Genomic DNA, 17,783 nt, shown 5'->3' on the forward strand with positions numbered 1-17,783 from the left:
CGCTTCCCTCCTTGGAGCCTGGGGCCTTTACGCCCGCATCTCCTCTACTCACCCAGGAACCGGACGCCAGGACAGACCCGTCAGGAGGTCCAGCCTCCTCCTGGCACTGGCCACAGCTCCAGTCACTCACTCAGCAATCTTTCCTTGAACACTTCCCTGGGCCGGCCAGGCCCTGCCCTGGTGACCAGCGCGGCCAGGCGAGGGTTAGGGGGAGGGGGAAGGGACACTGCGGGCGGGAGATTCTGGAAGAAGGTCCTGACCCCCAGGAGACAGAAGGTGGCTGGACTAAGGTGGAGGCGAGGAGAGGGGGACTGACTCCCGGATTCTGAGGTGTTATTAATCGCCGGGTGGGACCTGGGGTGTGAAGGTGGGTGGTCATGGACAGCGCTCCCAGATGTGGATGCCAGTGACAAGCCTAGACGTTGGGAGACCAGGGCGCCAAGTAAATGGCGGTCTGTCACTGACGGGCATCCCGGGACCCAGACAGGGCTGCGGGAAAGACGCAGAAGAGAGACGACCGCCCGCAGCACGGAGACGAACGGGGACCACTGGTAGCTCGCAGGACTCACAGCGCAGGCGCGGGGAGGACGAGCGTCGCGCCGCCGCAGGCCCCGCCCCCCAGCCGCGTGCTGATTGGCGCGGCCGCCGAGGGGCAAGGCGGACGGGGTGGGGCCTGCGCGGCGCCTGCGCAGCACGGGGCCCCGCGCGCGGGCGGGTGGGCGGAGCGGGCCCCCCGAGCGGGGGCTGGCGAGCGCGGGGAGGGGGCCGAGAGGGCGGCAAAGCCGGCGCGCTCCTAGCTGGGGGCGGAGGGAGGGGGCCCACGGGCCGGAACAGCCGTGGCAAGTGGCGGCGGCAGCGGCAGAGGCAGCTGAGGCAGCGGCGGCGAGCGGGGGTCCGCGCGGCGGCGGCGGCGGCGGCGGCGGCGCGGGCCGAGGAGCCGGGCGCGATGGAGCGGAAGAGGTGGGAGTGCCCGGCGCTCCCGCAGGGCTGGGAGAGGGAAGAAGTGCCCAGAAGGTCGGGGCTGTCGGCCGGCCACAGGGATGTCTTTTACTATAGGTGAATGAACGTGCCGGCCGGGTAGGGCCCCAACGGGCGCCTCCCAGCGGCCTCTGCGGCGGCCTGGGCGTCCCGACCCGGGCCGCGGCCTGGGCCCCGCGCGTGCGTCGTGCGTGCGTGCGTGCCGGCGCGCGGCGGGCGTCTGGCCCAGTGCGCGTGCGTGCCTGGCGTGTCCCAGGTCCAGTGCGCGTGCGCACCCCGTGCGGCCGCATGGCCCTGGGTTCGGTTCCGGGCAGGCGGCGCCCTTTGTTCGGCGGCCGCTGGGAAGCGGCCGGCTGGGCGAGGGGCCCCGGTGCGGGCCAGACGCCGCTGGGAGGCGGGGGTGGGGGCTGGGCTGTCCCTTTTATCCGCATGGGGCGTTCCCGGGTCGCGCGCAGCCTGAGGCGGGTGGCGAGCCGGGGTTTCGAGGAGCAGGGTTCGCTCTGGGGGGTGGGAGCGCTGCCTAGGAATGCATGTCCCTGGGCCTTTCCCAGGGAGGCCGGTCTCTGGGGCTGCGTATATTTTAAGAGCCGCTCCTCCCCCACCCTTGGGCAGGTTCCGAAACCGCCGCCTCTCAGTGGTGGGTCGTGGCCCCTTCAGTCGCAAGACGGGGGATGGCGGCACTTGGCCTGGGCGAGGTAGCAGGGACCGCTCCTCCCTTGATGGAACAAAGAATTATCAGGCAGCTGGAAGCCCAGTCCCAGAACGTCGGCCACCTGCTGTTTGCCTTTTCCTTCCTTTTTTTTCTTTCTCTGACTGATGGAAGATGCTTTTGTTTCTTAGCCAGCTTTGATGGCTCTCTCCGCTTTGCTTCAGGACCCTGATGAAAGGAAAGCAGGCAGGACACCTGCCACGTGCTGAATGCCCGTCAGGTGTTGGGGGTTGTGTAGCAGGTCCTGGGCCTTTGCTAGCCCCGTTTGAGAGGAGGGAAAGGACGGCAGCCTGTTCAGGATAGACTCAGGATCTAGTCTCCAGGATTGGTGGAGGGAGTACAGTCTGCATCTCTTAGGGACACGATTGTGTGTCCCCTTCATTGCAGCTGTCTATGACGTCACGCCTTCGCTGTCTGCTTAGAAAACCTAAGTCCTTGTAGTAAAGTTCTCCTGGGCTCTTGGAGGTTCAGGCTAGGAACCACTTGTCCTCACTTAATTCCAAGCACATTTATGTGCTCACTTCTTCCTTTTAGAACTAAAGACAGATTTCTCTGCCTCTAGTTATTTGTTAACTTAACAGACACCTCTGCAGTACCTGCTAAGTGTCTGGTGGTGTGGGGTCCTGGCCATTCAGTGGGAAGAAGACCGGGGCCCTCCCCTCCTGGGTGGCAGCTGATGACCCAGGCGTCACCCCACAGTTACAGGTGATGACATGGGAGGGGTGCAGGAGTCTGAGGGCAGCTGATGGGGGCACCTGGTTGAGCTGAGGCAGCCCAATGAGCGCCTGTCTGCGGTGCTGACAGAGCAGAGCCCTGGCAGGAGATCCAGGAGGAGCCGTCCAGATATCCCAAACAGCCTGTGCAGAGGGTCGGGAGCTGAGCCAAGGCCGGTGTGGCTGGAGTGACCCAGACCATCATCACCCACCTTTCGTCTCTACCTGCCTGGTCTTCTCAGGGCCTCAGCCTAGTGGGACACCACTCCAAGGCCCCAGCCCTGAGCATTAGGGTCTAGTGGTAGCGAAAAGCTCCAAACGGGCTGGACAGGTGAAATCCCAGGTTTCCCATGGCTCCACTGAGAAGTGAGGGCCTGAGACAAGAGAGCAGGGCTTGCAGGGTCCAGTGCCACTCCTAGGTCTGACCTGTGACTCTCCGGTCCCACCAGGTGGAAGGTCTAGGGAAATGTGATACGGAGCCCATGGTGTTTTCTGGAAAGTGGGTCCTTGGCCCTCTCACCACCCACTGGCCACCCTGCAGAGCCAGGCGACTAGGCAGGAGCACATGTGGTTCTCTTAAATGCAGATGGAAGGCAGGTCTCAGGCCATTGAGTCAGACAGACCTGGCTTGGGTCCTAGTGCTGCCTGCAGGCCTGTGGAGCCTTGGTGTCCTGGTCCAGAGAGTGGGAGGGAGCAAATGTGTTCCTTGCAAGATTGTCACCCTGGAGATGTGGTGTGACCTCACAGACCGCCCTGTGGGCACTGACCCACACCCCTCCAAGTGGGCAGTCTGGTCCTCAGGTTTTGATCCAGGCTCTGGCGGCCTGGGAGGTGGGGGTGGAACATCTGGTTGCAGCTGTGCATTTTCTTTGGGAAAATAGTCTCCCTGCCTGGTGTATTCAGTTGGACAAGAAATTGAGCACTTGTGGGAAGTTAGGCTCAGCTTGGCCATGACCGGCTGCATCTTGCCATGTGGGGCTCACTGGGCAGCGCAAGGGACAAGCCTCCTGACCGGAGGGGTGTCAACACCCACTGCCCCTTCCTCCTGGGGCCCAGGCTGCCTTTCAGTCCTGCATCCGTCTCAGGCCCTGGGCTCCATGCCGAGCACTGGCTCCCGTCCCCGAGGCCAGCCAAGCTCCAGCCTGGGAGGTTCTGATGTCCACAGGCCTTCAGGGCATCCCTGACTCAGCCCAGAGCACCCTCCAGCCCGGGGCTCCTGGCTGCCTGTCAGTACAGATCTGCAAAACCGGTCTAAAAATTGAGATATAATTCACATTACATACAATTCACCCTTTAAAAGCGTCCCGCTCAGCAGTTTTGGGGCTGTTCACACAGTTGTGTCACCGCTGTCTAGTTCTAGGACATTCGCAGTGCCCCAGAATGAGCCCTGTGCCCCTTAGCGCCCCTCCCCCGGCTCCTGGCAACCCCCAATCCACTTTCTGTCTGGGGTTCATTTTTTAACATCTTTGTCCTGGTAGGAGTCACATGCTATATGGTTTGCCTGAGTACACCGTCACCGCTGTCCCCGTAGAGCAGCTTCCTCAGCCTAAGAGGAGCCCCAGACCTTTCACTGTCACTGCTCGGCACCCCATTCCCTGGCCCGAAGCCCTGCTAACCTGCAGTCTTTATTTCTGTCTCCCTGTTCACATCCATCATTTTAAGCACAACAGCAGCGGATAGGGGTACTGGAGGCAAAGAAACGCAAGGAGTGTCTCTTGGGGTCCTTTCTGTCGCCGTACCTGAAGCCAAGTGGGGACCCAGGGTCCTTTCTGCTGCTCCAGGCACGCGGCTCAGGTCACACCAGCCAGCACAGAGTGTGGTAGAAAATAGGCTCTTCCACCAGAGTCCGGGGCTGTGGTGGGGGAGCTCCGAATCCCCGGCCGTGGGGGCTGCCTGTGCTGGGCGCCTGGTCCCTGGCTGAGCCACTGGCCCGGCCTGGTGGGGCTGTGATGGGCTCCACACTGCCCTCTACCATCCCTTGTCTGCGGAGCTGGAGGGGGCGTGCGCTTGCTTGAATTAGGGGCTCACCCTGAAAATTTTCAAGGGGAGGTCGACAAAACAAAGCTCCTTCTCAGCTTCAGGCTGTGAGTGACAGGGACGTCCTAGACGGGCGGGAGGCCTGCTGGGCGCCATGCAAGCGCAGGAGATGTAACGAGTGTAGTTAACTGGTGTCAGTGTGTTCATGGAGTTGTGTGGCCACCACTTCGATTAGAAGATCTGTGACCCCAAAAGGAAGCCCCAGCCCCTGACAACCAGCAGCCCCCTGTGTCTGTGGACTGGCCTGTTCTGGACGTCTCACATCCATGGAGTCACACACTGTGTGTCCTGCGTCTGCTTCTCTGACTGAGCACCGTGTTCTCAGGGTCCGTCCGCGTGGTAGCAAGCATCAGGGCTTCTCTTCTTTTCATCAGTGCATAATGTTCCTGTGTGTGGAGGGACATTTGGGCTGTTTTCACTTGCCTGTTGTGAGCCCTGCTGTTGTGAATAATCAGGTGTCTTTGGACATATGTTTTGATTTCTTGAGGATACTTGAGGTGGTTGAATTGCTGTTTGACCGTTTACGGATCTGCCAGGCTGCTTTACGAAGGAAGCGGCTGCACCAGTCCCCTGGCCCAGCTGTCGTTGTTAACGTTACCGGGCCCTGTGCTGGTCACTTCCAGCTCCGAGCTCACTGAACACGCGCAGCAGCTGGAGGCCAGTGTCATTTCCTAGAGAGCTGAGCGCGCTGGGCCACAGGGCAGGCGGGGTCACAGAGCCGCTCCTCCAGGTTTATGACGCCTGGTTTCAAGCTTTCCCAGCAGGTCACACCTGGGCAGCTCTTTGGGGTCCTGGCCCCAAAATTTAACATGAGATTTTACAGCCCAGTCCCTAGGACAGAACCTCAACGCTGTAATCACAAGACCGCTGTTAGGGATCGTTCCTCAAATACCTGCTATACTTGGATCTTTTCTCAAGAACACAGCCTAATTCCACTTCTGGAATGTTCCAGAAGTGTCAGCCGGGTGCCCAGGGCTGGGCGCCACCCTTCTGTAGGTTGGGAGATGCGCTGGGGGACAGAGACGGCCCCAGGCATCCTGCCCACCACCCGCCCCTCTGTCCGCAGCCCGAGCGGGAAGAAGTTCCGGAGCAAGCCACAGCTGGCGCGGTACCTGGGGGGCTCCATGGACCTGAGCACCTTTGACTTCCGCACAGGCAAGATGCTGATGAGCAAGATGAACAAGAGCCGGCAGAGGGTGCGGTACGACTCCCCCAACCCGGTCAAGGTGAGCCCGCCCTGGCTGTGGCTCTGGCCAAAACCACGGTGGGAAGGCTGACCTCTCCCGGTGGTGAAGCGTAGCTGCTTGCAGAGGAAAGCTGGGCAGTTGTGGAAACGCAGGCAGAGGGGAATGCACCCACCACCTGTTCCAGGAGGGGCTGCGGGCAGGCCTCCCCACACCCCGACTTCCGGGGGTCCGCTCCCTTCCCCCAACGGGGCCTGGGAGGCGGCAGGTCTCCAACCACGGCCAGTCCACACGTGGGTACCAGGGCCATGGTGTGTCTGCCAGTGTCTGAGGGACACATGTTCAGGGGTACTTTGTCCCCTATCCCTGCCCTGGCAGCAGAACAGAGCTGGTCGGGGTGCCCCCAGGACCATGCTCTGTGGAGAAGGTTGCAGGGGGTGGGGGGCAGGTGTGTGCCTGGTGACCCCGTCGCAGCCACATCATGGTCAACGAGTAGACTGGGCCTGGTGTTGCCTCCAGATCTATGGGTGCCACAGGGTATGCTGGTGACTGAGGAACATAGGGCCTGTTCCCCAAAGCCCGAGGGGGCACAGAGTCCTCGCTGAGCCGGAAAGCCCACTGCAGGCCCGCCCTGGTGTGTCAGGGGCCAGTGCCAGCGTGCGTGTCTCCCCAGGGCAAACCCGACCTGAACACGGCCCTCCCGGTCAGGCAGACCGCGTCCATCTTCAAGCAGCCAGTGACCAAGATCACCAACCATCCCAGCAACAAGGTGAAGAGCGACCCCCAGAAGGCCGTGGAACAGCCCCGGCAGGTAAGCCCAGATGCACGCCCTGGCCAGTCCCAGGCAGGCAGGCCCCGCTCCAGGTCCGCGGGCCCAAGCCCCAGTGCTGTGGTCAGGGCGGCCCACCCCAGAGCCTGGTCCCGCAGGAAGTAGGGCTGGCCCACCAGGCATAGGCACAGGGGCTGCCTTTGGCCCGCTGGTCTCTTGAATGGGTTGATCCATTTTATTGAGAGTGTTATTTAATAAGGTTCTCCAAGTGCAGTTTTGTAAGTTGCCTTTCAAAACCCAAGAGTCACCCGTGATTCCACATGTATTTATGAGAACCCAGGAGGTAGCGGGGTGTGGGATGCTAGGTAACTGTCCAGAAACACGTGCACCTGCCTCTGCCTGTCCCCCATTGAGTAACCCCCCCTTAGATTCTCTCCCTGAGGTCTCAGGGTGAAGCCTGAGGCTGCGGGCTTGTCGCACCTTCCAGGGGCTCCGGGGCCCCCTGTGGCATCAGGCGGTGGTCGTGGACAGTGGCTCGGCCCAGGTTTGAGGTGGGACCTGCAGACCCTGAACTTCAGTGTGAAGGAGAACCCCAAGCCACCTGGCAGCAAGGCTGGTCCTGGGTCTTCGTCCTGCCAGAAACAGGCTGACACTCCTCCGCCTGGGTGGCCCGGCCGTGATGGCCCCTGGGCCCTGTGCACCCCTGTTTCCCGGTCAGGGCTGTGAGCAGCCCCAGGGAGTGTAGGGTCAGCGGTCACATAGGGCAGGCAGCCTGGCCATCTTGTCAGCCTCACACCTGTCTGTGTCGCTGCAGCTCTTCTGGGAGAAGAAGCTAAGCGGCTTGAATGCCTTCGACATTGCAGAGGAGCTGGTGAAAACCATGGACCTCCCCAAGGGTTTGCAAGGTGACCTGGCTGCCCAGGGCAGTGGCGTAGGGTGGGCGTCTGTGGCCAGAAGAGTGACCATTAATAAGCTGGGCCACAGGGAGAGACAGGGGCAGAGGTCAGCAAGGGCAAGGTGCCCCTGCTCCCTCTAGCCTGGGACCAGCTGGTGAGCACTGACCCTGCAGATGGTGCGGGGTCAACCACATGGCTGGTGGCGGTGAACCAGCAGGACGGGGTGGGTCTCAGGGCCCTGAAAAGACCCGGGGGTCTGGTCCTGCTTCTGTGCTGTGAAAACAGCCCTGCCGTCACTGGGAACTCAGGGCTTGTGCCTCGTGGGAGTGACTGCAGGCCCACTCCTAAAGAGGGTGTGGCATGGAGTCTGGGGCTAAAGGAGCAGGGTGGGCACCCCGGTGACCACCCTCCCATTCTGCGGCAGGCGTGGGGCCCGGCTGCACGGATGAGACGCTGCTCTCGGCTATCGCCAGTGCCCTGCACACCAGCACCATGCCCATCACCGGGCAGCTCTCGGCCGCCGTGGAGAAGAACCCCGGGGTCTGGCTCAACACAGCCCAGCCGCTCTGCAAGGCCTTCATGGTGACTGACGAGGACATCAGGTAGCACCCGCCCTCCCTGCCTCCCTCCCCCGGGCTTGTGCCCAGGGGTCTCCCCACCATTGGGCCCCTCCAACGTGTCCAGGGTGTACAGTGGCCAGGGCTGCAGAGAAGCGTCTGCTGGGCGCTGCCTTCATGACAAGGGCTCAGTTCAGTCTGGCAGACACCTTCAGGGCTGAGGCAGCCTCACTGCGGCAGGGTTCTTGGCAGTGGGCAGTGCTCTCCACATGGGCGGCTCGCCTCTGCCAGGCTCTGCGAGGGTCGAGCCCACCGCTGGGGCACGTGAGGCCTTGAGGAGGACTGGAGGGCCTGGAGGACGTGCAGGAACAGGGAGGGTGGGGTCGGGGGAAGTGGTACGTGCCCCGGGCCTGGGTGCTGGGCCTGCACTGGTCAGGACCCTGTGGATGGCGTCCAGTTGCAAATGGAGCTGTCTGGGGAGGGCTTGCAGAAGGTGGCTGGAACTGGCTCTGGTCAGGAGGCATCTAGGAGCACCGAGACGGTGGGACGCGTGTCTTGTGGGGCTCTGAGCCCTTGGTGCCCTGCTGAGATGAAGAGTTGGGGCTCCGGCACCCTGTGCAGGGGCAGCAGGGCGGGGTGGGGCCCTGGGAGGTGGGGGCGCCGGGCTGAGACCGCACCTCTGATAGCTCATCCCAAGGGAAAGGGCAGGAGAGGGTGTTGAGAGCATAAGGAAAGAGAGCTAGGATGGGTCGTTAGGGCTGCACTGAAATCCTCGGAATGGAAGCCGGCCCTGAAGTGAGACATGCAGGCCCCAGGTCTGGAGGAAGACGGGTGCAGCGGGCGGGGCCCCCACAGGGCTGACGGGAGGGCCAGGCCGGCACAGACACAGACATCAGGTCCACGGCATGAGGCTGCAGGGCAGGGGCCCAGCAGTCTCACTGACTAGGCTGATGGCAGCTCTCTCGGCCTCGGTGACGGAAAACAAAAGCAGGGACAGCTCATCTCTCCTATGAGGACCCATCACCCCAGGATGAGAGATGCTCTGGCTAGACTTGAGGGCCCGACATTTGCTTGTCTTTTTTCTTTGCAAACCCCCTCGGGCATCACAGGCACCAGCCTGGACCAGGGACAGCGGCAGACGGGGGTGGGGAGGTCTGGGGTTCGGCCTGGCAGAGGTGGGGTGCGCTGTCCAGAAGGCCACGCCAGATGGAGAAGTGGGGCTCTGAGAGGTACTGGCCCTGTGTGTCTGCACGTCCTTCCATCCTGGCCTTGCGCCCTGGTCTCCCTGGAGACGGGGAGGTGCCCTGTCAAGCGGGTCTGTGCATCCCCAGGAAGCAGGAGGAGCTGGTGCAGCAGGTCCGCAAGCGGCTGGAGGAGGCACTGATGGCCGACATGCTGGCCCATGTGGAGGAGCTGGCCCGGGACGGGGAGGCGCCGCTGGATAAGGTGGGCGCCGACGAGGAGGAGGAGGAGGAGGAGGAGGAGGAGGAGGAGGAGCCGGACCAGGACCAGGACATGGAGCACGTCTAGAGCAGGTGCTTGGCAGTGACCGCAGGGGTCAGGGCTGGTCCGGGCACCTCCCGCAGAGCTCTGGTCTCCTTGGATGATAGGCCTGGTCAGGCACTGAGGGCGCCCTCTCCTGTCTCCGCAGAGCCTGCCCCGCCCTGCCCTGCCCGCGTTGGGCCGCCTGCAGGCTCGGCCCTCCCGAGCTGGGACCAGGCTCGCTGGCCCGGCGCCTCCTTGCCCTGCCCAGGCGTGCCCTCCCCGCCAGGCCTCGGGGGCGCGGCTGAAGGACGGTCTCGCACCTGCCGGGCCCCCACGGCTGTGTTACTCTGAAGGGGCCAGGTCTGTAGGCACCAGTTGCTCCACACCAGGCTCAGGCCAGCCTGGTCCCCGCAGCCACTGCCACCGGGCAGCCTGCAAGGTTCCCCATGGGCCTGGGGAAGCATTTTCTGGAACGGTCTCACTTCCGATCTGTGCACGTGATGGATGATACTCCGGACCACGTGTCCACCCTTCAGGAGAGGGTGCAGGATGGCTCTCCAGTGCCCCGAGCTGGGCAGAGCCATGGCGACTCGGAGAGTACCCGAAAGCAAACGGCACAACCCAGACGTTTTCCTTCAATAAACCCGTGGTACAAACGAGGCTGGACGTCCACGTGGCTGCTTAAGCTTCTGTGTTTGCTGCACATGGACAGGACCTTGGCCTTTGAGCCTGAAAATCTCACTGTCTGCAGCCAGACTGGCCCTGCCTGAGGGTCAGTGCCCTGGATGAACTGCTTATGGCCGGGAGCACTGGTGGCCGGACTCACTGGGCCAGGGCTCCGAGGCAGTGCTGCTGTCCACCAGCCTCCAAGCCTCAGTTTTGCCTGGGAGGGCAGGACCAATGACGCCCAGCTGGTGGGCTTGGGGCCTCGTGCTGCCTGGGGCCCAGGCAATAGCCTCCGAGGAACGTTGGGCTGGGAGGCCATCGGGGATGTGCTGTTGACCCCCACCTCCAGCGCCAAGTGCCCCTGGTGAGGGGGGTGTCCACTGCTCTGAGTGGAGCCTGGGCCAGCACCCTCCCCTCGGTCCCAGGATGCCGTTGGGGTGGCCCTGGCACTCCGTTGGCCCAAAGACATCGCCGTGGGCCAGTGCATCCCCACTGCCCAGCAGCCCTGCAGCCGTACTGCTGGGAGGGGCCCAAGTCGCTGCCTCCTTTGACCAGACACCCTGTGCTGTGGTGGGCCTGCCAGGCAGGGTGACAGTGGGAGCCCCTTGGGGCTGTGGCTTGCCCCTCCCTCCAAGGACACTGGCCCGGGAGGTTGGGCTGACCGCATCCTCCCAAAGTCAAAGCACAAAGCCCCAAGGACTGAGCACTGGCCTTTGGGGCTGCAGTACCCATGCCAGGGCCGGGCTGCCACAACCCCAGGAAGGCCCCTCGGCCCAGGCTGCAGCACTGAGGGGAAGCCTGGTGGAGCCGCGGGAGGCCCGTGTGCAGCGCTGAATAAAACACGTCCTGCAATGTGGTCTGGGGTCTCGGTTTATCCGAATCCCGAGCTTTTTGCCAGTGCCAGGGACCTTCTTGCACTGGGCTGGAGGACAGAAGGGGATGGTGGGGGGTTGACCTCTCCGGCGGGGAAGGGTGGACAGTGGTGTTGGCTTGCAAGCCAGGCCTACAGGCTCCTGGGCTCCTTTGGAGGCCCCCTGCCTCCTGAGAGACAAGGGCCTGTCCTAGGTCTCCGGGGTGGGGTCTGTGCCAGGTGCCCAGCAGAGGGATGCCTCCAGCCCAACTTGGGGCCCGGGGCGGGGGCAGCTGAGCTGGGCCTGCAGCCCCCAGGCGGGATCCCAAGGATCCTCCTGCCCTCAGACCCTGTGGCCACCTGGGCCACTGCTGACAGTGACTGGGGAGGGGTCCTGAGGACATCAGCCACACCTGTCCCCTCTCTGCCACTCCTGGCCCAGGTGGTCACTGCAGACTTTTATCCTACCCTAAAGGCTGGGGCCACGAGCTGGGAGGACCCTGGCCCCTCACCCCACCAGCCACCCTGGCCAGAGTCTGCAGGCAGCAGAGGGTCTGCCCTGCCCAGGGGGTACGGCCCCTCCCCGGCTGCCTGGACCCCCATCCACAGCTGCTCAGGGCCTTGGTTGCCAGGATCCCTTCCCCCGACTGAATAGGGGTCTCTGTCTTGCTCCCACCCCCCAGCGGCCCTTCCATGTGTGTTGTCTCTACAGGCAGCCCCACCCACCAGAATTAGCCTCAGTTTCCACAGGGGAGACAGGCTCATTTCAGCACCTTGCCTGGGCCACCAACTGGGAAGAGGTCAGGTCTGGCTGAGACCTTGGGTCTCCCTGACTCCAGTGCCCACGCAGCTAACCAGGCCCAGCCTCCGGCCACTGCGAGACTGAGTGGCCACTGACCTCGGGACCCCGGAAGGTGGGGCGTGGCCAGGCTCCTGGGTGGCTCAGTGCCTGGCTGATGGGTAGGTGCCCCCCGCCCGCCCTAAAGCCCTCCGCGCTGCCACTTCCCTAGCTCCAGGCTCTCCTGAATTTTCTCCAGAGTCCCCCACCAGCAGCGCAGCTCCAGCACCTCCAGTGCCACTTGCTGGGCAGCTGGGTTTCTGAGCCACTGGCCACCTGCCCGTGTCCTTTAACTGGTGCGCCGCGGCCCGTCCAAGGGGACCCAGGAGTTTCTGACCTACTCCTCACTCTGCTCTGCTTGGCCCTCTGGGACGCCCCTCACCTGCGTCTCCTGGGGCTGCTGTAACGTCACCATTGATGGAGTGGCGGAAACAACACGGCTTTGGAGTCAGGAGTCCAGCTCGGGCCCCACGGGGCTCAACCCAGGCCTGGGCAGGGCTGGTCCCTCCGGAGGCTCCAGGGAGAAGCGGCTCCTGCCTCTTCCAGCTTCTAGAGGCGCCGCATCCCTGGCTCGCGGCCCCTCCCTCCATCCTCACCGCCAGCAGCGCAGCATCTCCTGTCTCTGTGACCCTGACCTCCCCGCCTCCCTCTGATGAGGACCCTGTGAGGACATGGGTTTCCCCCGGGGAATCCAGGGTCACCCCCATCCCAGGGGCCTTAACTTAATCCCACCTGCAGTGTCCCCTCTGCTGTGCGAGGTGGCTGGTCCGGAGGTCCAGGATGACTGGGGCAGCAGCCGCCGGCCACACTGCCTTGAAGACCAGATTCCCCTCTGGTCCAGGCAGTCCTGGCCCACGTGGCCCAGCCCTGAGTCCTCTCCTCTTTCACCTCCAAGCTCATCCAGACTCCTGGCCTCTGTCCCTCTGTCTCCTACAGGGAGACAAACAATGGCTACAGAAGCCCTCGAGCTGCTTGAACTCAGGATCCACCAGGTTTGAGAGGGAGGGAGCCGGGGGTGACCCGAGGCCATGATGCCCCACGACAAGCTGGGAGCTCCTGGTCAGAGAAGAGGCAGCAAGATAGGCTGCAGCAGAGGGACCAACTAGCAAATTTCTAGAACAATCCAGCAGGACCGCCACCAGCCACATGTGGCTGCGGGAGTTCAAATCGGTTAGAACCAATTAAACGTTTCTTTGGCTGCACTGGCCCCTGGGGCTGGTGGCTACTGACTGAGCAGATGGGGAGCCTCTCCACCCTCCATTCTCAGCCCTGGTGGGGCAGGGGGTCCGGGAACAGCACCACCTGCAAGGTCAGGTTAAGGCTTGTCAAGATTCAAGGGGCTCAAAAAGCAGAAACGACCTCGTGTCCATCAACCGAAGATACGCAAACGTGGTCCCCCCCCCCACACGGAACATGACTCAGCCATGAAAAGCAGAGCAGCCCTGACACCCGCTCCCATGTGGACGGCCCCTGAGAGCACGTCACTCAGGGAGAGAAGCAGGCACAGGAGGGTGCTGTGATGTTCATTTTAGGCGTCAGCTTGACTGGGCTGAGGGACCCCAGACAGCTGGTAAGACATTTCTGGGTGTGTCTGTGCAAATGTTTCTGAGAAAAAAGTGGATTCAGGAGGCAGAGGCGAGAGTCCGGCCTCACCAGCGTGGGCATCATCTGGTCCACAGCAGCACAAGTGGAACAAAAAGGCAGGAGGGCAAATTCCCTCTTCCTGAGCTGGGACGCCCCTCTTTTCCCAGCCCCGGACCTCGGACCTCCTGGTTCTCCAGCCCTTGGCCTCGGACTAAAACACACTTGGCCCTCCTGGGCCACCAAGCTGTGGGACTCAGATGGAGGGCCCTCGGCCTCCGTCAGCACGAGAGCCACTTCCCATAGTAAACCTCTCAAGCACATCCACCTGCGTGCTGTTGGCTCTGTTTCTCTGGAGAACCCAGACTGAGGCAGCCAGACCCTGTGTGGCTCCCACGTGCGACACATGAGAGGCAGGGAGCCCTAGATGGGCGGCGGCCGGGGCTGGGGCTGTTGGGGCCGGGCTCCTTTTCTTGGCTGATGGCAGCGTTCTAGCATTGATAGCAGTGATGCTTGCACAGCTTTCGGGTTTACTAAAAACCACTAAATTGTCTACTTTTAAAGGGTAAATTTCAACGTGCACGATATCTCAGTTAAAAAAAAAAAAGACAATTTAAGAGGCTCAGGGAACCTGATATCTGTGCACAGATCCCGGCCAGCCCGAGAGGTGTGGGGAGCCAGCTTGGAGAGAGGCTGCCTTGGGGGAGGGAGGGCCCAGGGGGCTATGAAGGAGGACGGACACACAGTCACCTGTTGGGGACTCTCTAAAAAAGGACAGAAATTGGGGGGAGGGTAGAGCTCAGTGGTAGAGCACGTGCTTAGCACGCACGAGATCCTGGGTTCAGTCCCCAGTACCTCCATTAAAAAATAAAAAGAGGGACAAAAATTAACTTAGGCCAAGTGCAACAAACATACCCCAAGAGAGAAATCAAAGCAATTCTATGTACCTAAAACCCTAGAAAAGGCACAGCTGGTCCATGGTGACCGGAGGGGACTGGAGAGGGGCAGGGGACTCTGCGAGGCTGGGGCCCAGCGGTGTTTATCCAGCAAGTGGCGCTCACCCACAGGGCAGTGGAAACAGGTGCCTTTGTTGGCGTGTAAATTTTATCTCAAAAAACCCAACCTGATTCACAGAAGTGGCCTCCAGCCAATCCTCCAGCCGGCTTCCAGGGCACCTGCTATTTCGTTCGTCCGCCTTCCAGGGCAGGAGTGCTTCGGCCGGCTAGTTGGTTGGTTTTTAATGGGGCCGAGCCCGGGACCTCGTGCGCGCTGAGCGCGCGCCCTCCCCGCCGCCTCCCTGCACACGCCGTTTTCTTAGCCAGAGAAGACTGAAAATGGAAATTATGCAGGGAAGGCGTATATTCTTTGGCAATAAAGTTCTTTCCTTTGACTTTTTTTTTTTTTTTGGTGGTGGGGAGGTAATTAGGTTTATTTACTTTTATTTTTTTGACGGAGGTACTGGGGATTGAACCCAGGACCTCATGCATGCTACGCAAGCATTTTACCAATGCAGCCATACCATCGCCCCCAACTATTTCTTATTCTCTCAAAATGTGGCTGCAGAGGAGGCCGCAATGCCATCCCACCTTGGGCAACACTGGAGGGGCGCCGGGAGGCCGAACTCAGACCCGGGCTCCTGCTGAGCCTTGCTGCCCGCCCGTGGCCAGACAGCACCAGGCCCCCAGGAAGCGGCTGTCTTCATCAGTGTGGCCTCCACACATTTAAAAACTAAAAAACAGAGGGAGGTATACCTCAAGTGGAAGAGCGCGTGCTTAGCATGCACAGGGTCCTGGGTTCAATCCCCAGTCCCTCTATAAAAAACAAAGGGGAATAAAAACACCAATAAGATAATTAAATATATATATATAATTTTAAAATATGCAAAAGTAAAGAGAAGGTAACGCAGCCCCCCAGGTTCCCCCCGCAGCCCCTGCGCTAACCCTGCCGTCTTGTCCCCTCCACGCCCTCCGACTTCCCACCCTGCGGCATTTTATGCTGTTTCCATCCGCAGACATCTCCAAATGAATCTCAAAGGACTTCCTTTAAGTAAAAAGATAGATATATTTTTTTCATTACAGAAGGTTTTGAGATACACCAAATAGTCACATGAAGCCCAGAGGTGCCAACACCTGGCCTCAGGAATGGTGGTGGGGCCATGTCACCTCCCAGACTCCCTGTCCCCACCTCCCTGTGACAGTATTTCATTCCAAGTTTCCACAAGAACTGTTACACTCAGAGCAGAGTTGAGAGAACTGTTAAGTGTCCAGCGCCCCCACCCGCCCCCACCTACACCCACTGCAGATGGTTCTCAGCCAGATGACTGCACGCGGGGGACATGTCTGAAGACATTTGGGGTTGTCACACTGGGGAGGTGTGGTGTACTGCCTGTCCCCCTGAAAAACATGTCCTTTTCCCAACCTCTACGCCTGTGAAGGTGACCGTCTGTGGGAACAGGGTCTTGGCAGACATCGTTAGCTGAGATGAGGTCACAGAGTAGAGCGGCCCTGAGTCCAACAGCTGGTGCCCTCATAAGAGGGAACACAGACACGGCAGCAGGGGGGCAGTGAAGGCATGAGACCACAGAGGCACAGACTGGAGTGACGTGGCCACAAGCCAAGGGACACGCAGGGTTGCAGGCAGCCCCCAGGTGCTGGAAGAGGCAGGAAGGACCCTCCCCTGGAGCCCTCAGGGAGCAAACAGCCCGGTGACGCTGTGATGTCGCACTTCTAGGCTCCAGAACCGGGAGAGTAAATTGGTGTTTTAAGCACCAATGTGCTTGGTAACTTGTCAGGGCCACAGAAAACTAATAGGGGAGGCGGGGAGGGGACCCCTGGCATTGAGTGGGTGGGGCCAGGGAAACTGCTCCACACCCCACAGTGCCTGGGACGCCCCCCCCAGAGGGTGACCGGGTGTCCACAGCGCCCAGGGGGAGGGACCCTGCTCTGGGGTCCAGCACTATTTCCCTTGTGGCCTCATTCACGTCTGTTAACCACTCCATCTTTCTGTTCCTCCTCCCTCCATCTAATTACTGGTGCATTCCAAGCACACTCCGACACCGTTCTCTGCCACCCAAATACTTCAGCATGCAAATCACTTACAGAGCTGGGGGGTGGTTTACAATTCTAAAAGGACTTTTAAAATGCATCACCACAGGGCGATTCTGGACAGATCTGTGCAAACATCCAGTAGGTCAGTGTTCACACGTCCCTGACCGCACGCTGGGAAATCAAGACCCTGGAGTCCCCATCCCCCTTTTCTCTCTTCACTCCTAGTCCATTTGATGCCTGACAGCCACCTTTTAAAATCACTGTCTTTGTTCCTGATGGCCAGTTCCCCTGCCACCCACAATAGCCTTCGACACAGTCAAACCCTCTAGATGATCCTCCAGCCCCACTTACTTCACCGTCCTGTGGCAGAACCTGTTTCTTCATTGACTCACTCCCTCATTTTCCTGGAGTGCATCCTGCAGTATGCTAAACTAATGTGATGACCTGCAGGCCTAAAACGTCTCGATTCCTCCTTGATCCCCACTTGATGTGGACCTCTTGTGGTCAGCTTTCACTTTCCCTCAGAACCCAGGCCTTCTTCCCGATCCTTTGTAATGTGGCTTGGAAGTACTTGGGGCCCCAGGACCCCTAACATATGTTCCCAGGACAAGCTGTGGGGTCCCAGCTATTTGCAGGCTCTGGCCTCGCCATCCCTTCCATTATTTCATGGACAACTTCCCTGCACTCTCTCTCTGTTCTCCCTGGAACTCTTGGACTGTTTTTCTATTTCCTCTTTCCTCTTCTACTTTCCACCTCTTGTCTCTTTGCCTGACTTTCTGGGAGGTATCTCCCACTTGATTCTTCCAGGCTCCCGCTGAAGTCTGAACTCCCGCTACTGTGTTGTTCACTCCTAAGCCCTCTCTTGTTCACTCTCACCCTTTCTCAGCTTCTTGGTGGCCGGACATCTGTGTCCTGAGCAGAGCCCACCTACCCACCCCCCACCTAGGTGGCCTGGTCTTTCCCAGCCACAGCCATGGGCTGGCGTGGGAGCCGTTTCCCCAGGTTTCTCTGTAGTTCAGTCTCTCCGTAGTTCAGTCTCACCCTCATCATCAGATGCTGCCTCCCCCGCCCCACGGCCCCCAGGGGGAGGGAGGTGTGAGCTGAACCAGGGTGGGGGAGCCAGAAAGCAGGAAGGCAGGCAGGGAAGGGAAGGCCATCCTGGGTGGACAAGTGTCTGAGCCCAGGGCACAAGAGACCCGGCACTTGGCTCCTCTGAAGACCTCTCCACAGCGCCCGAGGGGCTGGGGGTGCTTTAAGGAACGTTTGTGCGTGTGCACGAGCTGATCCCCTGCAGGCCACTGTGGTCTCTTCCCCACCTGTCACCATCAAGGGCCCGATACTACTCTCCTCCCCTCACTGAGCACCTTTCTCAGCACTGACCCCATGCACCCAGTATGCCACCCTAGGTGGGGTCTCAGGAAGGGAGAGGAAGCAGGTGCCAAGACCTGGCCCTAAGAAAAGGCAGTGATGGTA

At 60.9% G+C, this 17,783-nt stretch overlaps 1 protein-coding gene across 3 annotated transcripts; it reads left to right on the top strand.

Moving 5' to 3' along the window:
• The first annotated feature begins 714 nt into the window (after window positions 1-714).
• Window positions 715-10,851, top strand: MBD3 (methyl-CpG binding domain protein 3). 3 transcript variants are annotated; one of them, XM_032466081.1, is made up of 7 exons: window positions 715-1,056; window positions 5,504-5,663; window positions 6,295-6,432; window positions 7,205-7,295; window positions 7,711-7,888; window positions 9,175-9,378; window positions 9,495-10,851. In XM_032466081.1, exons 1-6 carry the CDS (start codon window positions 947-949, stop codon window positions 9,371-9,373), a joined length of 876 nt encoding a protein of 291 aa, XP_032321972.1. In that variant the 5' UTR covers window positions 715-946; the 3' UTR covers window positions 9,374-9,378; window positions 9,495-10,851. The 3 variants fall into 3 exon arrangements, with proteins under 3 accessions (XP_032321972.1, XP_032321973.1, XP_032321974.1); XM_032466082.1 differs by having other exon boundaries at window positions 719-960; XM_032466083.1 differs by lacking the exon at window positions 715-1,056 and adding an exon at window positions 1,372-4,763.
• The last annotated feature ends 6,932 nt before the right edge of the window (window positions 10,852-17,783 follow it).

Source organism: Camelus ferus, chromosome 22 (genome assembly GCF_009834535.1).
Source record: "Camelus ferus isolate YT-003-E chromosome 22, BCGSAC_Cfer_1.0, whole genome shotgun sequence".
NCBI classification, from domain to species: domain Eukaryota; kingdom Metazoa; phylum Chordata; class Mammalia; order Artiodactyla; family Camelidae; genus Camelus; species Camelus ferus.

What these genes read in the sequence shown, in the direction of transcription:
- MBD3 (XM_032466081.1), top strand. Translation starts at nt 947, where the DNA reads ATGGAGCGGAAGAGGTGGGAGTGCCCGGCGCTCCCGCAGGGCTGGGAG. An exon ending in CCTCCCCAAGGGTTTGCAAG is followed by an intron (nt 7,296 to 7,710) that starts GTGACCTGGCTG and finishes ATTCTGCGGCAG; the next exon opens with GCGTGGGGCCCGGCTGCACG. An exon ending in GTGACTGACGAGGACATCAG is followed by an intron (nt 7,889 to 9,174) that starts GTAGCACCCGCC and finishes GTGCATCCCCAG; the next exon opens with GAAGCAGGAGGAGCTGGTGC.